This window comes from Elaeis guineensis, chromosome 8 (genome assembly GCF_000442705.2).
Source record: "Elaeis guineensis isolate ETL-2024a chromosome 8, EG11, whole genome shotgun sequence".
In the NCBI taxonomy this organism is placed as follows: domain Eukaryota; kingdom Viridiplantae; phylum Streptophyta; class Magnoliopsida; order Arecales; family Arecaceae; genus Elaeis; species Elaeis guineensis.
In genome coordinates this window covers 9,439,822-9,457,969 of record NC_026000.2, presented here as the reverse complement: position 1 = coordinate 9,457,969, position 18,148 = coordinate 9,439,822, and the positions used below count along the sequence as shown (strand labels likewise).

The 18,148-nt window shown below is 36.1% G+C and overlaps 2 protein-coding genes across 3 annotated transcripts; both read left to right on the top strand.

The window, feature by feature from the left end:
• The first annotated feature begins 5,425 nt into the window (after positions 1-5,425).
• Positions 5,426-10,055, top strand: LOC105050362 (CBL-interacting serine/threonine-protein kinase 21). 2 transcript variants are annotated; one of them, XM_010930338.3, is made up of 16 exons: positions 5,426-5,909; positions 5,983-6,158; positions 6,341-6,403; positions 6,497-6,568; positions 6,654-6,761; positions 6,862-6,933; positions 7,061-7,114; positions 8,329-8,454; positions 8,566-8,655; positions 8,765-8,890; positions 8,980-9,087; positions 9,166-9,270; positions 9,355-9,417; positions 9,498-9,572; positions 9,650-9,753; positions 9,823-10,055. In XM_010930338.3, the coding sequence occupies exons 2-15, from the start codon at positions 5,997-5,999 to the stop codon at positions 9,749-9,751; spliced, it is 1,326 nt and encodes a 441-aa protein (XP_010928640.1). In that variant the 5' UTR covers positions 5,426-5,909; positions 5,983-5,996; the 3' UTR covers positions 9,752-9,753; positions 9,823-10,055. The 2 variants fall into 2 exon arrangements, with proteins under 2 accessions (XP_010928640.1, XP_073117678.1); XM_073261577.1 differs by lacking the exons at positions 5,426-5,909; positions 5,983-6,158 and having other exon boundaries at positions 6,483-6,568.
• Positions 10,056-12,429: 2,374 nt separating this feature from the next.
• On the top strand, positions 12,430-16,224 carry LOC105050363 (mitotic-spindle organizing protein 1A). The gene is made up of 2 exons (XM_073242621.1): positions 12,430-12,785; positions 15,868-16,224. Exon 1 carries the CDS (start codon positions 12,512-12,514, stop codon positions 12,755-12,757), a length of 246 nt encoding a protein of 81 aa, XP_073098722.1. The 5' UTR covers positions 12,430-12,511; the 3' UTR covers positions 12,758-12,785; positions 15,868-16,224.
• The last annotated feature ends 1,924 nt before the right edge of the window (positions 16,225-18,148 follow it).

The window sequence follows — 18,148 nt, the reverse complement described above, 5'->3', positions numbered from 1 at the left end:
GAGTCATATCTGCAGGACTTTGAAAGAGGAGAGAAAAATAAAAAATTAATACTAAATCTTTTCTACTCAAAATATCAAGCTATTTGGGTATCTAACAGGGGCATTTTTAATTTAAATAGATTTTTGTTTACCTTTATACTCAATATGAGATTATTCTTAAAATATCAAAATTTTGAATTAAATTTATTATTAATAAACCAAAATCTGGTAGCCCATCATTTTCTCCAAGTCCTCTTCCCTTTATGCCAGACATGTCTTCTAGTTTCTCTCTTCTGCGACAATATGTTTGCTTTGACCTTCGTTTACTAATGAACAGGTGAAGTTTGCTCTTCCCTTTGTCAAAGTGTAATGCCACGGGCACATGTTGCCGTATTTGTCGACTCAATAAACTTTTTCATGCACATGGCCAGAATCGTGGCTTGAAGTTGTTTCTTATAAAAAAAAAAAAATACACCAAACCGAAGCCAAGAAGATAGGAATGACAGTTAGGAAAAGAAATGGACACACGAGGTCAGCCAGGACTCACCCACCCATCAAAAATTTATGCATGCATGTTTCGCATGGATCCGATGATTGAATAGAATGCTGGTTGGTATCATTCTTTTTCAAAATAATTTTTAGTGCAATGATTGGCCATCTCTCTGCATAGGTGGGGTCTCAAACAAAGAAGGAAGTTTCAATGCCAGACCCCACTGTTTTTTTTTTTTTTTTTTTTGTTGGAAAGATCCCACCGTTTTGGATGGCAACAAGTAGGCTAACCATGTTCGGAGAGAATTAAAGATGGGATAACGTATTCGGCTTTAGATTCCTTCCTTCAGAACCTTCGCTCCACGTACCTTCCGAAGCCTACATCCACTCATTTGTACTCTCTTTTAAGCCATGATTTGTACCTTTAAATGCATTTAACTTCCAATCTATTCTGGCTGTAATGCTTATTCTGTCCGGCCCCACCACATGCTCTCGATCACATCATAGGATCCAAGTTTTATGGGTGAGCTTTGGAAACTTTCCCTTACGGCCTTATCTAAGTTTATTCCTTTGAATTCCCGGCAATGTAATCAAGAATGGTAACAAATCGGATCGACGTTTGACAGGTTAATTGAGGGAAGGAGACTCCAATGGTACCCATCCTTATGGTTTGAGGAGGTGCCCCATTTGGATCCAGCATGGTCTCTTTAGGCTTCACGTAAGTAGGACCAAGCATGGTCCGTGAGGTAAGATATAGGTATCTCAGAGGGCACGACTGCCACGTTTAGAGCCTTGCACCCCAGTGATTGAGCTAGATGAACTACCCGGCAAAAGATAAATCGTTGATTCAATTAGACATGGAGCGGGGATGGCAGTCAGATAGATTATTTTGGATATTCGATCTCCCTGAAGTCCAATAGAATCTGTTTAGTAAAATCCTAAAGGATCTAAGAAGAACTTGAAATTTATAATTCAAATGTATTAGGATTTGGGATGGGTTTAGAATTTGACTTTGGATACCATTATCCAAATCTATTAAGGGTTCATTCTTATTGTATGGATAAAAAATTTATCGAAAAATTTATATTTTTAGATAAATATTTTTCAAACTATATTTAAATAAAAAATAATTTATTTATATATTTTTTATGCATAGAAAAGTGGATTTGAAATCGATTATTTATGTTCTTTTGCATTATTATTTTTTTGATAAGTTGATAAAATTTATTTATATTTTTTATAATATTTTTTCTACCTTTTAAGTTTGAAAAAAAATGAATGACCGAATGTATTACTTATTGGGCATGAAACGATGGAGATATTGAAAATGAAGATAGATATTTTAAAAATAATATTAAATATTTATTTTACTGATTCATGAAAAAAAGATTTAATCAACTCCTCCGTGGATAGATTTTATAGTCAATTTTATGAGTTACGATGCTTTGCACAAGCATGTAAAGCTTTTGTTAGAGCAAGAGCTATAAATTAACTATCATACACAAGATTTCTTTATGACCGATTCCTGCATTCAAAAATTTAGCAACCCAAGGCTTTGGGGTATGGCCTCCAGTTACTTCAGGTGTATCCATGTGCAAACAGAGAGGTATGACCTCGTGCCCTAGAAATGGATTCAGATACCATGGATAACTCCAAGATATACCTTGTCGACTGACAAAGAACGGGGTTCTTCTCATCTTGATGAAGCACGCTTCATAGTGGAACGGATATGCTCCCAAACTTTCCCATATGCAAATTTAGGCCGGTATGTTTCTCGGCGGACGGGCAGAGTCCTGCATCTCGTTCTAACAGCTTCCTAAAAGCTCCTCGGGTGGAGGTGGCGAAGTGCGTATAGAGGTGTTAGTGGGTCCGGTTTAGTTATATCCATACCCAAACTCAAAATATATATATTTTTTAAATTCAAATCTTAATCTAATCTAATTAAAATTTTATACCCATCTATATAATAATAATAAAGTAATATACGGATATTAGGAGTAGCATTTCATGTTAATACATAAAATTATAAGGTAATCTCTCACAATGTCACGTGTCAAGTTTTTTTTATATTTTTTAAAATAAAAAATATAAATATAAATAGTATGATAAAAAAATCTGTATAGTAATAGTAAAACGATATATGGATATTAGAAGTGACATTTCGTATTTATTTTTTATTTTTTATATTTTTTAAATAAAAAATAAAAATATAACTATTATGATAAAAAAAATCTATCTATATAATCTATATAATAATAGTAAAGCGATACACGGATACGAGGGATGGTATTTTATATTAATATATAAGATTATAAAATAATCTCTCACAACACTACGTATCAAGTTTTATTTTTTTATCTTTTTATATTTTTAAAAATAAAAAATATAAATATAAATAGTATAATAAAAAAATAAAAATTTATATAATATCTATATAATCTATATAATAATAATAAAGCGATATACGGATATTAGAGGTGGTATTCTACTATTTCGTGTTGATACGTAAAATTATAAGATAATCTCTCGCAATGCCACGTATCAAGTTTTATTTTTTTATTTTTTATATTTTTTTAATAAAAAATAAAAGTACAAATAGTATGATAAAAAAATTATTAATTTATATAATAATAGTAAAGTGACACATGGGTATTAAGGATGGTATTCCATATTGACACATAAAATTATAGAATAATCTCTCGTAATGTCACATATTAAATTTTATTTTCTAAGACTACGAGGTTATTTCAATCCAACCACCGTCTCAAGCCTCTCTCGACAAGATGAGGTATGATTTTATTATTTTATGTCATAAAAAAATATCATTATTATTGGTATCAATTAAACCCCCGCAATGCTGGAGTTGAGTGCTAGTACCTAATATTGTAACCAAGGATAGGGAATTAGATGACATTTCACATAGAAATTGAGTATTTAACAAGTCCACAATTTTGGACTATATTTTTGGATTATCTGATGCACCTATGGCTATGATGCTACCTTATGAACCATGATGCATTAGAAAAACATAAAAATATTTAAGAAAAGATATTTATTCAACTATTATTTTTATTATCTAAATATTAATATAATCAAAATATTAATATAATTAAGCTTAGTCTTTGCTTCAGAAAGTGGATTATGGGTTCCTTGTAGCTTTGCAATTCAGAAGTTGAACGGAATAAGATAATACAATGTGGAAAAGCATCCCGGTGTTGAAGTCATTCTTTACAAAAAAAAAAAAAAGAAAGCAAAAGTCTAAGGCACAATAGAGCAAGATAGAAGATTGTAATACTAAATTCTTTCATAGATATGCTACTTGCAAAAAGAAAAAAAAAAAAAGAAAAGAGAAGTCTCCTGTATATTTGATGGGAGAGGAAATTATTTTCTATTCTTAATTTCTTATGTGCAACATTTTTACTTATTTCTACCAATGCCTAATTGGAGCCAATTGACCTTCACAACTAATCTAGATTAGGATTCTATTCATTTTTCTTCATCTCTCATTAGCTTCTCTTCTCCTGAAGATCTTCTAATGAAAAGAAATCAAGAGATCTGTTTTAGTCTCCATGGTAGTAAGCTCCGAGGGCCTGATGGATTCCTTATAGATCTCTCGAAACATTTTTGGAACATTATCAGAGAAGATCTCACTAATATCTTCACAAAAATCATTTCAAGGGAATGCTGATTTCTAGAGAATTAACTACTCCTATATAGCAGTTGTCCCCGGAAAAACAAAGAGGCAACAACTCTCCCTCAAGAAAGTCTTGACCACAGACTGATTCCAATTCTCCCTCAACTTATGGATCAAACTCAGAGTAGATCAGTTAAGAGAAGGGTCATCTTGGATTGCATGTTATTTACTTATGAAGTTATAACCTACTGTTATAGAAAGGAATTGTTTGCAAGCATTTGACAACTTTCATTAGGACTGGGGACTTCCTTCTCCTGTGCTTCATTATGGTGGATTTGGTCACAAATGGATCAATTGGATCTGTCATCCTTACTTCGACCAAGACAGCAATAATCCTAAACGGAGAGCCTTGCAGGAGGATTTGTCATCACCATTCCTTTTCATAATTTTGTTGTTTGATGTTTTATCCAAACTCTTTTCACTAGCTTTAGCTGGAGGTATTCGAACCGGACTAGGTTAACGGATTGGATGGCTAAGAAATAGGGGGCGCATGTGGGAGTAATTAGCTTTTATTTTATCAAGCTCTGTTATCTAAATGGGTGTGATGTCTCTTAGTTGAAGCAAATCAATTCTGGAGCAAATCAGAATTTGTGTTCAACCTACACAAAATAGCAGTATCTGGTTGAGGAATAAATTTAGAAAGGATAGGTGTGAAAATTGTTCAGATATTATTAGAAGGATACTTCCCTCGATTTCATAGAATAAGACTACTAGCTCGGCTCATTTAATAGATATTTTTCTTGTTTCATCGGGTGTAAGATCATGCCGCAGCCCTTAATGGTATTTGGCATGATGTCTCCCAAAATAGAAGGATATCCCTCGCACCAAATTTACCGTATCAACCTTAGTTACCTTGATTTTTTTTTATTATTTTTATATAAGTACTCAGATATTAAGAAAAAGTTTGACTGAAAAATTTCATAAAAAAATTAATTCAAAATATATATCCGGAATAAGTTTAGATAGAGTTAGTTGTTGGTTTAGCTAAACTCAATCCAAGAAACGTATAATTCAAAAATAAATCAGGCTTAAAATCGAATTTATTTTAAATGTGGTGGATAATTTTCTACAAAAGGAATAATCAGCTTGTGAATATTTCTTTCCGATATTAAGAAAATAAGATCAAATTATATTAATTTATATTAATTTATGATACAGAAAAAGATAGTAATAAATCGAATCTCATATGACTCCCATGACAGACATGTTGCCAATTGTTCAAAGCTCATAAGATCAGCACGGCCTTTGAAAATTCTAAGAGCACCCAAAAGAATCGAAACCCAACTCATATTCCATCTCAACGTTTCCAGGGCCCACCTCCTTGACATGGTATTTAAGTCGGTTTTCTTTGTAGGGTGCATAAAGTAATGCAAAAGTAGAGGTTACCTTCCATTCATATCACGTTCCCGGTCACCCTACCCCTTTCAACCACCTCTCCTCTCCTCTCCTCTCCTCCCCTGTTCTCCCTTTCCTTCCCTCTGCGAGGGAGAGTACCCATCAATTCACGTTATTTGATATTGAGCTTGTTTAACACGAACCAGCCATTTGTTTGCCTCCGTGGCTCCTCTATAACTCCTCAAAACCAAGGAAGCCGAGTCCTCCAAAGACTTTTCCATCAAATAAATAGAAAGTTGGGGAAGAATAGGTACTGTTTCCTTGGATCTTGGAAGAGAAAAGAGGCCCTCGCCATGGATATATTCTCCAGGGACTTGACACCAACACCACTCAAAGCCTAGAAGGACATATGGTATGGAACCTAGATACAAGGACCAGTGATCTAAGGAGGATCGGTTTCTCATTGCTATTCTTCCATGGTGCAGTCTGGGGGAGAGCAATGGGCTATGCGACGAGCATTGGGAAATACCACCTTGGCCGGACTATTGGGGAGGGCACCTTCGCCAAGGTCAAGCTGGCTGTGAACACCGAGACGAATAAGAACGTCGCCGTTAAGATCATCGACAAGAAGATGGTGTTGAAGAACAAGCTAATGTATCAGGTGAGTGGGCTTTGTTCATCTTCTTGTGATGCCCAATGATTTTGGAAAGTGGTGCAGCCTATTTTCCAGTTATCTCCATTTCTCCATCCATATATAAAGTATTCTGCCCTCACAAAATGAGCAGAGATATTAAAGAGATTTAATTACATCTCAACCTGTTATTGTAATGGTTTCTTCATCAGGTCAAAAGAGAAATCAGCACAATGAAGCTTCTGCATCACCCTAACATAGTTAAGATATACGAGGTCGGCTTCGAGGTCCTTTAATTAAAAATGGTTCAAGCTTCTTTGTTTTGTGTTTTAAGATTTTTAATTTTCTTTATAGAACTTCTGATACAGGTAATTGCGACTAAGACAAAGATTTATCTTGTAATGGAATATGTCTCTGGAGGACAACTTTCTGATAAGTTGGTGGGTTTCTGCAGTAATGAAGGAGTTAGGGTTTTGGTTTGATTTGTATTGGGCTAATAGCATGCCTTCTATTTCTTGGTGGCAGTCTTATCTTAAGAGGATGGATGAGAGAGAGGCAAGGAAATACTTTCAGCAGCTAATCGATGCTGTGGATTACTGCCATGGCAAAGGAATTTACCATAGAGATCTGAAGGTTAGAATCCAACTTATGAACTGGAAAATATTATTGATTCCATTCTTCATGGATATTGCGTTATTTAACATTGGATTCTTTACAATGTTGGCATAAACAGCCAGAGAACCTGCTTTTAGATAACAAGGGCAATCTAAAGGTATCCGATTTTGGGCTCTGTGTATTGAGAAAGGTGAGGACAGACCTCTGATTTCCAAATAAACCAGCTTAGGCAAACTTAATTTATGAAATATCTAAGAGCTAGATGTCTTTTAGATTTACTTCTGATGATCTTCTATTGGATTCATGGGTTCATTCAGCCTGGAGACTTGTTATCGACCGCCTGTGGATCTCCGAGTTACGTCGCTCCTGAGGTATGAAATGATCCATTCAAAATTTAGAATGCCAATAAAGAGACGGAAGGCTTGATATGTTTAGCACCTCACCTCCAATGCATGATGATAGAATAACTCCAAAGCTACTGACACAACCATGAACATGTCTCACTAAAACTTGTGTCTGGCTGTTTAAGGCAATTACACTGAACTGTTATAATGATTTTTTTCTTCTTGGAATAAGCGTTTTTCTTTATTTGTAATATATATTATAGTTCGAATCAATGGCTAAAAATTAAAGCTCTTGGAGAGTTCTAGCCCTTTGAGCAAATTAGAGTTTTGTTTTGTATAGAATTCTAGTTAGGCCTGTCATTTTCACACAATATGGTTGGAGGGCGATTCCTTATGCAAGATACAGGATTCAATACTCCAATTGGTCATTTATTTAGTGCATTCATGCCACATATCCAGACTGTCTGGGGAAAAAATTTGACAATCCACCATATTGTGGCAATCTGATGGTGAGGCATGAACTAGAATTTATCAGTAAGTTCAAATGGAGTAAATAGATTTTAGGTTATCTTATTGAATAATTTGGATTTTTGAACAGCTGAAAAAGAAGCTCCCACCCAGGGACTACTTGTGGACTTTCTACTTCTGTGGCTTCCAACCAGTTTTTGAATATTTTGCATATTGATTTTCATGGATGTATTCATACAAGAACAGTGTAATATATTCGGGGGGGGGGGGGGGGGGAGGGATGGTGGTTGGGGTGCAAGTCAAAATCTATTTTAATCTGGAGACGTATGTTGCATGGGTTGTATCTAAGGAGTTCTGTTCTGTTCTTATTCTAATTTCTTTCAGGTCATTTCTTGTCAATTTTAAAAGTTACTACATACATCACTATCATCTCCCTTCACACACCTTTCTTAGCAAACATGAAAAAGGGATGCATAATTTTTGGCTCTCTTTTTATAGTAAATAAAAATATAGAAGCAACATTTGATGGTCAAAATGACCTAGATGTTGCACTCGAATAAAAAAAAAAAAAGGGATCTAGATACTCTCCTGATTGAGTTGAATAGTATTTATATCTAATTATTTAGTTAAACTATTTGGCTTCTCTGCACAAATAGTTTTAACGCATTTAAAACCGAACAAGAACCAAAAAAAAAAAAAAAATGCTTTTCAATGTTTCTTGATATTCTAAAAGTATGGGAACCAAAAAGAGTCACACACTGCATTATTAACAGGTGATAGTCCACAAGCATTATGAGGGAGCAGGTGTTGATATATGGTCTTGTGGAGTGATTCTGTTTGAATTACTTGCGGGCTACCTGCCTTTCGAAGATCGCAGCCTGATGAACATGTATAGAAAGGTATATTCTCAAGGAAGATGTTTCTAGCCTGTATTTTTTTGGTACAATTTACTAGTCTTAGTTAAAAACACTCCAAAATGTTCTCATATGCTGATTTCTGTGTTTGAAAAGATATCTAGGGCAGATTATAGATGCCCCAATTGGTTCACCGCCTCCCAAAGAAAGCTAATTTCCAGGATGCTGGATCCATTGCCAACCAAGGTACTCCCTGAAATCCTTCTTCACATGCACAATGATGAGATTTAGTTCTTCAATGTAACATGATGCAAATACTTGGTTAAGAAAGAAGCTTACATCTTTCTCACAATAGCGGGCCACGATAGCAGAGATTCTCGAAAATGAGTGGTTTCGGGTGGATTATGAGCCATCAGCAGGAAACGAAAATGATGAGAACCTGAATTCAGATGATATCAGTAATACAATTGACAACAGAAATGTAGGGACTTCATATGCTCCAGTTGTTATTCTTCCTTCTGCTTTTAGCCATGTGGGTTTTTGTCTTTAAAACTTCGGAACCATATGCAGGAGAGAACCAATCAGACAATGAAAGGAAAACCACATAGGTTCATCAATGCTTTCCAACTCATAGCAATGTCCAGCGACCTCGATTTGTCTGGTCTTTTCCATGAGCAGGTATTTCGACACTCTAAATCTAATTGTTTATATTGTTCATCCAACAGCATATACTAACATTTGCACAATGAGCAACAGAAAACAAAGCTTGGCTCTGAGCATTCAATAGATGAAACACTAGAAAAAATTGAGGCTGCTGCAAAGGATGTAAGCCTATATGTAGAAAGGATGAGCAATTCTAAGGTACAATCTACTTAGGGATTCCCTTGACTGGAGTTGTATAAGCAACAATTCTGGTTGAATGATGTATTCTGTTCAATGTCTCAGGTGAAACTTCACTGTGACAAAAGGTTAACAAGAAGTTGGTCCCACTTTACTTTATCAGCAGAGGTAAAAGGTTGATAATCCAAAACATACCCCAGCCTCTTCTTGCTTGCTTAGTCTTACTGATGAAAAGCTGGAAAATTCAGGTGTTTGAGGTGACACCAATTCATTGCGTTGTAGAAATATCGAAAACTGCAGGAGATCTAAGAGCATATAAAGAGGTAATTCTTGTCTATTTAAGTTTTTACTTGGCTTGTATCCAGGTAAAGTGACTTATTTATCTGACTCTCATAAGCAGTTCTGCAAAAGCTTATTGAGCTTGCTCAGGCAGAGCTCTGCTGGTAGTTCATCAGAATTGCAGGCATCCGAGACTGATGATGAAAGCGTGGGAAGGAGTTGATTGTAAGTCTGAAATTATATTTCTGATGTCCAAAATAAATATTTTGCTTTACTGACTTCCAGCTTTCTCAGGTATGCAGTTCCTATCAATGAAACAACAATTGGAATGGAGCAAGCAGTTTTCTCGATCGAGGCCTGATTCCTACTGACCAAGTTCCATGTAAAGCTGACTAAAAACTTAACGCCTGTATGATGACAGCAATATAGCAAGCACAACAACAGGGCCATGATTACAGGCATCTTTTTTTCTTTCTGTTGTAATGGATGACACTTCTTTTCTCTAAGGCGAAGAGTCTTACACTCGACCCAGTGGGCAAACATGCCGGGATCCGGCTCCACACACCTGCTCCTGCTGACATATTTTGAAGCACTTTCACGTGTGAACCGAAGTCGTCTTGCATCACTTGCTCCTTTCTTATTTCAATGCTTGCCTTTTTCATCTTCTATAAACTTCGTACAAAGCATCTCAGAGGAAGATGATCAATGCTCACGGAAAAAGATCAGAGATTTTGTCCATGTCTTACTGATTAAAAGACAGACCTCTGTAACCGTGACAGATGCTTGTGGGGATAATAAGATTGGGGCCTGATCACTCTTAGAGAGGTTATTTTCCCCACCTTCATCAGTACTTTTGACATTTTGTAGAAAACATTTGATAAGGTAAACTCCATGGACTCAGCTTTCTATGCAAACTCTCCTTTTTCTTCTACTTCTTCTTTCTCTTCACTTTTGCAAATATTTCTTTCCTTAATAAAATTCTAGGGGCAGCATCTGGCTACCTCCATTGCCCTCAAAAAAAAAAAAAAGTTTTCTATGCAAACTATTATTTTTTGAATTAACTGTCCCAGTTCACTTTTCACTTTTGGAATGGAGATACTGTTTGAATGTTGCCAGATTGAAAATGATATGAGATGGGATGGAATCATATGAACGGTATTCCAATTATTTTGATTCATGGAACACCGCTTAAATGACTAAAAGTAGAGGCAGAACCTCAAGTCAATCGCAGGCTTTAAACCATCCAAAGGAACATAAATGTTTATGCATATCAGGTGCTAAGACAAGGAAATGTTATTAACCCAGGGGCCTTCTATCACACTGGTATCCTCTCAAGTGCCTATCCATTACCAGAGAACTAGCCTTACAGTGCTGGAAGATTATATTTAGTAGCAACAAAATGACTACCCCAGCTAACACGTAGAATATGCAGCAAAGGAAGAATCGGCAAAGGGCACAGCAAAACAAATAGCCTAAATCAGCATGCCACCATCCTGCCAATGCAAATAATGGTCCGCCGATGCAACGTTTAGAGAAATTATACCTCACACCGTATGCATCAGCATCATCATGTCTACACCAATCACCAACTCAAATAATGGTCAGCCCATGCAGTGTTCGAAAAAATTATACCCTACACCATATGCATTAATGTAGCCATGCACCACACCGATTACTTCATCTCCATTATGTAGACTCCATTCATCGTGCATTCGTCTTCGTCTTGGTGATTGGAAAGAAAAAAAATGAGATGATCGGTATGGTACACATTTAAGGTTTAAGATGTCATGTAAGAAAAAATTTTCTCCATCGTTTAGGCTAAAGCATGACAACTATAATACACATTTAAGGTTTAAGACGTCATGTAAGAAAAAATTTTCTCCATCATTTGGGCTAAAGCATGACAACTATAATACACCATTTTCGATTACAGCCATCTTCACGAGTAATTCTATCAGCCTCCCTGGAGGAAACAGTATCAGCCTGGATAGTATTATACACCTTATTACCCTTTCCATCAAATGGCAGGTCACGCAACAAAACAATGTCACATAGTCAAACACCTTATCTGTGATTTTAATGATGGAATTGATCCAAAATTGACCGCACATTTTGTTGGAAACGATCCAAAACTAATCTAATCAAACTCTGTTTGGATTCAAAAATATGATCCTTTTCAAATATGGATTGGATTTGGACCACTAAATTCTTAATATGAATCTAAACCACCTAGAACCAATCTAAACTAACAAATTTTATTATTCAAAAAGACCCTCGTTAAACACAAGAAACCAGTTTTCCTTTCATAACATGGTTAATCAACAATTTATTTTATTGATTATAATTATATGTTATTATCAATCAAATGATAAAAATTTCAATAATATCTCCATACTGTTTACTATCATTTATTATACAATACGTTTTAATATAATTATATAATTAATTTATATAACTTATTATAACTTGTGTTTGGATAACTTTTGGCTCGATTTGACCAAAAAAACCGTTAACCTTCATCCAATCTGATCCGGTTGAAAAAAATTGGATTGAATTTTAATTTAAATTTTAGTTTTGATCCGATTTAGATATAGATGGAAGAGGAATTTTTTGTGCATCGTGGGCGGTGCAGAAACGCACATGCTGCCTGCGGTGATTGGCAGGCGAAGGTGGGATACGTAAAAAAAAAAAAATTATTTTTACCGATCTAGTGTGGAACCAATCACCACACCACAGACGGTGCTCATGGTTCTGCACTGCCCGCGGGAATTTCTCTTGGTCGAATTCGGTTTGGGCCCATCCCATCCGACCCGGCCTATCTGCGGTGCCAGCTTGGTAGTGTATTCGGCAACCGCTTTGACGACTCATTTGTTAAATCATCGTATCAGTATACTGGAAGGAATTGGATTCCATCCCTTGCCCTTCACCAGAGCCTGCGATTTCCGGTCCAGTGTCTGCTGCCGAGCTCGTAGGCCGGAGAACGATGGAGACGGATGCGGCGAGGAACGCGAAGGAGTCGCTGGAGCTGGCCTTCCAGATGTCCAACATCCTGGAGACGGGCCTCGATCGCCACACCCTCTCCCTCCTCATTGCCCTCTGCGATCGTGGCCTCAATCCCGAGGCTCTCGCTGCCCTTGTCCCCGAGCTCTCCCCGCCACCCTCCAAGGAACCCATCCCCTCCTCCTCCTCCTCCTCCTCCTCCTCGCGTGCTGGTCTCTACCAGCCCTAATTTCCCTCTCCACCTCCGCAGCCCTAAGGTACCAACTCAATCTGATTCCATTCATTGGAGATTTCGATGCTTTATTCTTGTATAACATGAAACAATCCCCTTGATCTATTGGTAGAAAGGATGGAACGGGAATGGTTTATTCAATTTCGAACTTACTTCCCCACCCCGTTTATCCTGCATACAAATGATGGTTTGTTCCGCATGTTACTCTGCTAAGTTTGAGATTCTTTCTTTTTCATGAATAAAATTTGAATTTATGAATCCTTTCTTGTCTTGTAGGAATTTGCTTGTTTCCAGTTAACTTGTCGATTTTACTAATTGAATAGAATGGTGCATAACTCGTCTTGTAGTGCAAGTATAGTGTCGTCCTAGAATTTGTAGCTTTGTCTCGAATACGGTGGGTTCTAGGGGGGCTATACGCATGCAACTTCCATATGCATCTGAAGGCACGATTTAACAAAACATGAGGTTTAATTTTAACTGTTACAAGATATCGCTAAGATAATCAGTTAGGGCGACGATCATACCTACTTGATTGAGATCTTTTGAGAATCTCCAAATCAATGCAACTATTTAACATCCTGACAGAATCTCTATTTAGTTGGCTCGTGGTGTTTGGTTTGTTTCATGTTGAACTAGAATCCCCTACTTATGTTTCTGTTATCCTGAAGATGGTTTGAGATTTTGCCTCCTTGGTTAGATCCATTTTATTTGTTTAGATGCATCTTGAACCCGGTAGATTTTGTGGATCTTGTTTTGATGCAACATAAGATTTTCTACTTGTCATCTTTGGTCAAATATTATTGTTGGCATCTAGGATACTTTCTTTCTGTTCGATTTATGCTCATTTTCATGGAGAACATATATATCTACTGGCTAATGCTTGTTGACCTTAACACAGCTGGCTTTCTCTCGCATTCCTAGTAAAAATGCTTGAACAATGCATAGGTCTGTCCTTGCTTATTACTAATCTAAGTTTGCAGTCATGTGTTAAATACTTCATGAGCAATGACTTCTTCCAGCTTAATTGTCTCAACTTGCTTCATCATCTAGAAATTTTGTTGTGAGACTTAAATGCCAATCTGGTCCTACATATCTGAATGCCTAGTTCTCTAACCATATTTCCATCTTGTGTTGAGTTTTTTTATTCCCTTGGTTCTGTTTTTTTTGTGGCTTTCTTGTAACAGTCTCTTTATAGTATTGAAGTGCTCTTGATCTCCATCAATGTTCATGCATCCTCGAGCATTGGTTTAGCTCACTCATCAAGCCTGTCACCTTTAAATCAATCTGCAAGGTCAGTACTGGCTTTGTTGTTTGGGATGCTCATGCATATGTTCTTCAAGCTATGGTCATTCCTCTAAATCTCATGGCAGTCCCCCAAGCAGAGCTTCTTGGCATGCTATCATATTTGCTGTGGAGGTTCTTCCCGTAACTAAAGTCTATATGAAATGGGACTCCATGTTGGTGGTAAAATTCATTCTGCAAGTGTCAACAACAACTAGTTCTGCTCATCCTTGTTTGCTTGACATTGGCCTCATCTCACAGAATCAAGAGTGTTTATATATATATATATATATTCCAGTGTGTATGGTGAGGGTAATAAGGTAATAAGGTAGCTAATTCCCTCTCAAACCTGGATATAGACATGAGGAGCTCTATGGGTTGGTTGGAATCTAACCTATCACCTTCCCTTAGGGATTTTGTTGTTGCTGACATTGTGGTTGTATCTTTCAGACAATAGTGTAACCTCTGCCATTCACCCAAAAAAAAAAAAAGTCACCCTGGGAATTTGTTATCCAGTCATCCTCCTACCTCTAGTATTCTAGCACATCTTGTACTCTTATTTGTTGGTTGATCTATTGCATACCCATTTATATCTTCTTAAGACCTGATGTGAGAATGAAGGAAACAAAAGAAGGGAGACGATTTATGAAGAATCGAGAGGAAATGAAAATCAAGATGACATTTAGAAGCTATTTATAAACCCCTAACCATACTCACCCTCTCCAAATACTCAGAGCTAGCAATCTGCATAATTGAGAGGAGGATACCATATGATTTGATATGTTGCTGCTGCTGCTGTTTAACTGCTACTTATTTTTGAATAAGCTTTGTCAGCACAGGCCATTCTTGCCACCGCATATTACAGTAAATGTAAAAACAATATCCCATATCTTTTGTTATGATTTTAAGCAAGTCTTTGTGTTGAATATCTGACAAAGAGAACCTGGACATAATGGTATTAGTTTTAAGCAATGGAAATTATCGACTTGCATCAACTATCATGTGTTTATACTACAAAGGTAATGTATATTTTAAAAATAATTGAGGTACAAAATTGAATTCTTACAATCTAAGTTCTCTAGTTTGTTTCTCCTCATTATATTCAACTTAAGAGAAGGTGGATCATCAAGTCTGTCATGTCAACTTGCCCATAAAATTGTGCCCCCTCTTTACTTGATCTATATTGTTATCTCAGAGTTTTTAAGACCATGTCTCACAAAGGACCATCAATTGTTAATTTTTCCAAGACCTTGACAGCCCTTTATGCTCTAATATCTTAAAACATCAGTAACACATACTTATTTTCAACAATCTTCATATAAAATGCCCATTACAACAACTAGCTGTTTTTGGTTAATTGGTTAACATTTGTAGAAATTAGTTTATTCGTCAATGAATAATGACCTAAATATCTGAATGAGGGGCCTGTATGCATAGAATCTCACAGTTGTTGCTCATCAGATTCCCACAATGATTTGAGGAATTTGAAGTCATTCTAAGTCAAGCCTATAGAGTACTGCACATGTAAATAAGGGTGCTTATAGAAATCTTAATATCAGATGGTTATCTGATCCTGTTTAGCTTGTGATATTTCTCCTGGTAGTTGTTGTATTGTTTCCTGTGAGATGGTTAATATTGCATGTTGTAATTAGTTTATTATTTAGACATGAGAATCACCAGTTAATTTTTCTCTCACAAAGTACTAGATATTTATTTACCAATATAATACATTTTTTCGTAATGTTCAATTGCTTGTGAATCTTGTTTTACTTCTTTTATATTCTAGGCAAGTACTATTCTTTAACTTGCACTCTACTTTAAATCAGGTTAAGTAACATGAGGGTATTACTTGGTGCTAAATGGGGACCATGAGGACTTGTGTAGGGGGTCTTTGTTGTCTTGAAGAAGCAAGGACCATAAAAAGGTCGCAAATATTTACTGCAATGGCGGAGAACTTGATGATTTTCTTTTCACTGGAAGCTCTAATTCATGTTTGTAAAGAAACCATCAATTGTATGAACATGCATTAGTTTGAGAGTGTAGATGGAAGGAAAATAAAAATCTCTATAGTCTTGTATTTTAACTTCAGTATATGAGGCTGTTCTCCTCACCATCTGAAGTATGATATGTAGCAGGGATTTACACTTTGTTGATGCAGACTATGGATTCAGTGGTTCCCAGGATTGAATTCAGACTTGGTGGTATGTCCATTGATTTCCTTTTTTACAATCAGCATGTAGCTGAGGCTGCTCTCGTGTCGCTGATGATCCAAGACTTTCTCTGGTAGAAAGCAAACAATATGACATCTGAATGGCCACCGCATTTTTTTTAAAAAAATGCTCTATTGCTACAGTATGATCGAACACAATCATAGTGGAGCAGCATCTTCAGTCTTGGTGAGACTGACATTTCTGAAGCTTAGCCAACCAATGAAGCATTCTTTTGACTTTGCAGGGTCTACTCTATTATGCATCCTCATTCACCAGTCATGCATATCAAGGATTAACGGGAGAAGCTATTGTTTGTGATTCATTTGACTCAACGGTAATGTTCTTCTATTAGGCCGAGGCCTTAGAACATGTGTAGGAGAAGAAGCCCATGAAGAAAAGAAAAGGTTGTGCTCCTTTTTCTCATTTGAGTAATTCTTTATGCACTATCTGCGGTCTAAAAAATCTGACGTGGAGTACATCATTTTTTTCTGATTGGATTGTGTAGCCATCATTTTTCGACACACATTTAATGTCTACGGATTGGTATTTTTTTTTAAAAAATTTATATGATAAAAATATTTCTATCCAAAATTATGATATTTTTTTATAAAAAATTTTTTATGACTTTCTATGAATATATATGATTTTTTGTGAACATATATATATTTTTTTATAAATATATATAATTTTTTATGAATATATATATATATATGTTTACAGAAAGACATAAGAAATCATATATATATATATATATATATATATATATATATATATATATATGAATATGATAGGAAGTTATATATATTTACAGTTTTATATGTGATAGCTATTTGGGTCTAATAATCTCATTCACGACCATTCCGATGGAGATAAAGTGGATGTACATCTAATAAAACAAGGCTACTTGAGCACCATCTAAATAGCCGGCAAGTATATTGTTGTAATGCAGGTAGCCCACGATTTGGGAATACACACGTACGCTTTCGTAAGATTTGGCATTTTTAATATATTTTTGTAAGATTTTTTTTTTTCTTTCTTTCTTTTTCTTTTTACTTCTACGTGTGTGTGTAAACTTCCCAGTTCACGTTCCCACGGAAGCATCACCTAGAGATGACAGAAACACCACAGATTTGGCATTTTTAATATATTTTTGTAAATTTTTTTTTTTTTCTGTTCTTTTTCTTTCTTTCTTTTTCTTTTTACTTCTACGTGTGCGTGTAAACTTCCCAGTTCACGTTCCCACGGAAGCATCAGCTAGAGATGACAGAAACACCAGCGGAGGAAAAGTATCAAACAAAAATTGAGCTTTATCCAGCTCCCTGGCAAGGTTAGCTGCAAGATCAGCTGCTTGGTTGCCTTCATGGCATGTGCGAGAACAAGGCTGTGAAGGATTTTGAGAGGGAGACCTTTATCCAAGTGATAACCATGAAAAGGTCTCTCGGTAGGCATACAGCTTGTGCGTATAGGTCTCTCTGTAAGCATTGGGGTTGCATGGTTTGCATCATCAATCTTACCAATGTGCCGGGCACCCAGGGCAGATCTTGATCATGACCGTCCATGATTTTGTAGACTCATCTGGTGCATGGAGGACATCCATCCAATTCCAGCAATTTTGCCAATCATAAACGGCAGTGATTCGAAGACAAGACATCGAAAAGATCTCGACTAATCAGACATCTAGCATTGGGATCGGTTTAGACAAAACTTAAAAACTACTATTTTCAGGTGAAAAATACTATAGAACTATCAAGTCCGTTGTGTCTGGTAGGAACATAAATGGATTGGAGTTGGATTTAAGTGATTTTGTAAATTCATATGGTGCATGGAGGACATCCATCCAATTCTAGCTATTTTACCAATTATGAACGACAGTGATTCGAAGACAAGACGTCGAAAA

Coding starts and splice junctions, on each gene's coding strand:
- LOC105050363 (XM_073242621.1), top strand. CDS start 12,512: ATGGAGACGGATGCGGCGAGGAACGCGAAGGAGTCGCTGGAGCTGGCC.
- LOC105050362 (XM_010930338.3), top strand. CDS start 5,997: ATGGGCTATGCGACGAGCATTGGGAAATACCACCTTGGCCGGACTATT. Junction 6,762..6,861: donor TTTACCATAGAGATCTGAAG/GTTAGAATCCAA, acceptor TGGCATAAACAG/CCAGAGAACCTGCTTTTAGA. Junction 8,656..8,764: donor TGGATCCATTGCCAACCAAG/GTACTCCCTGAA, acceptor TTCTCACAATAG/CGGGCCACGATAGCAGAGAT.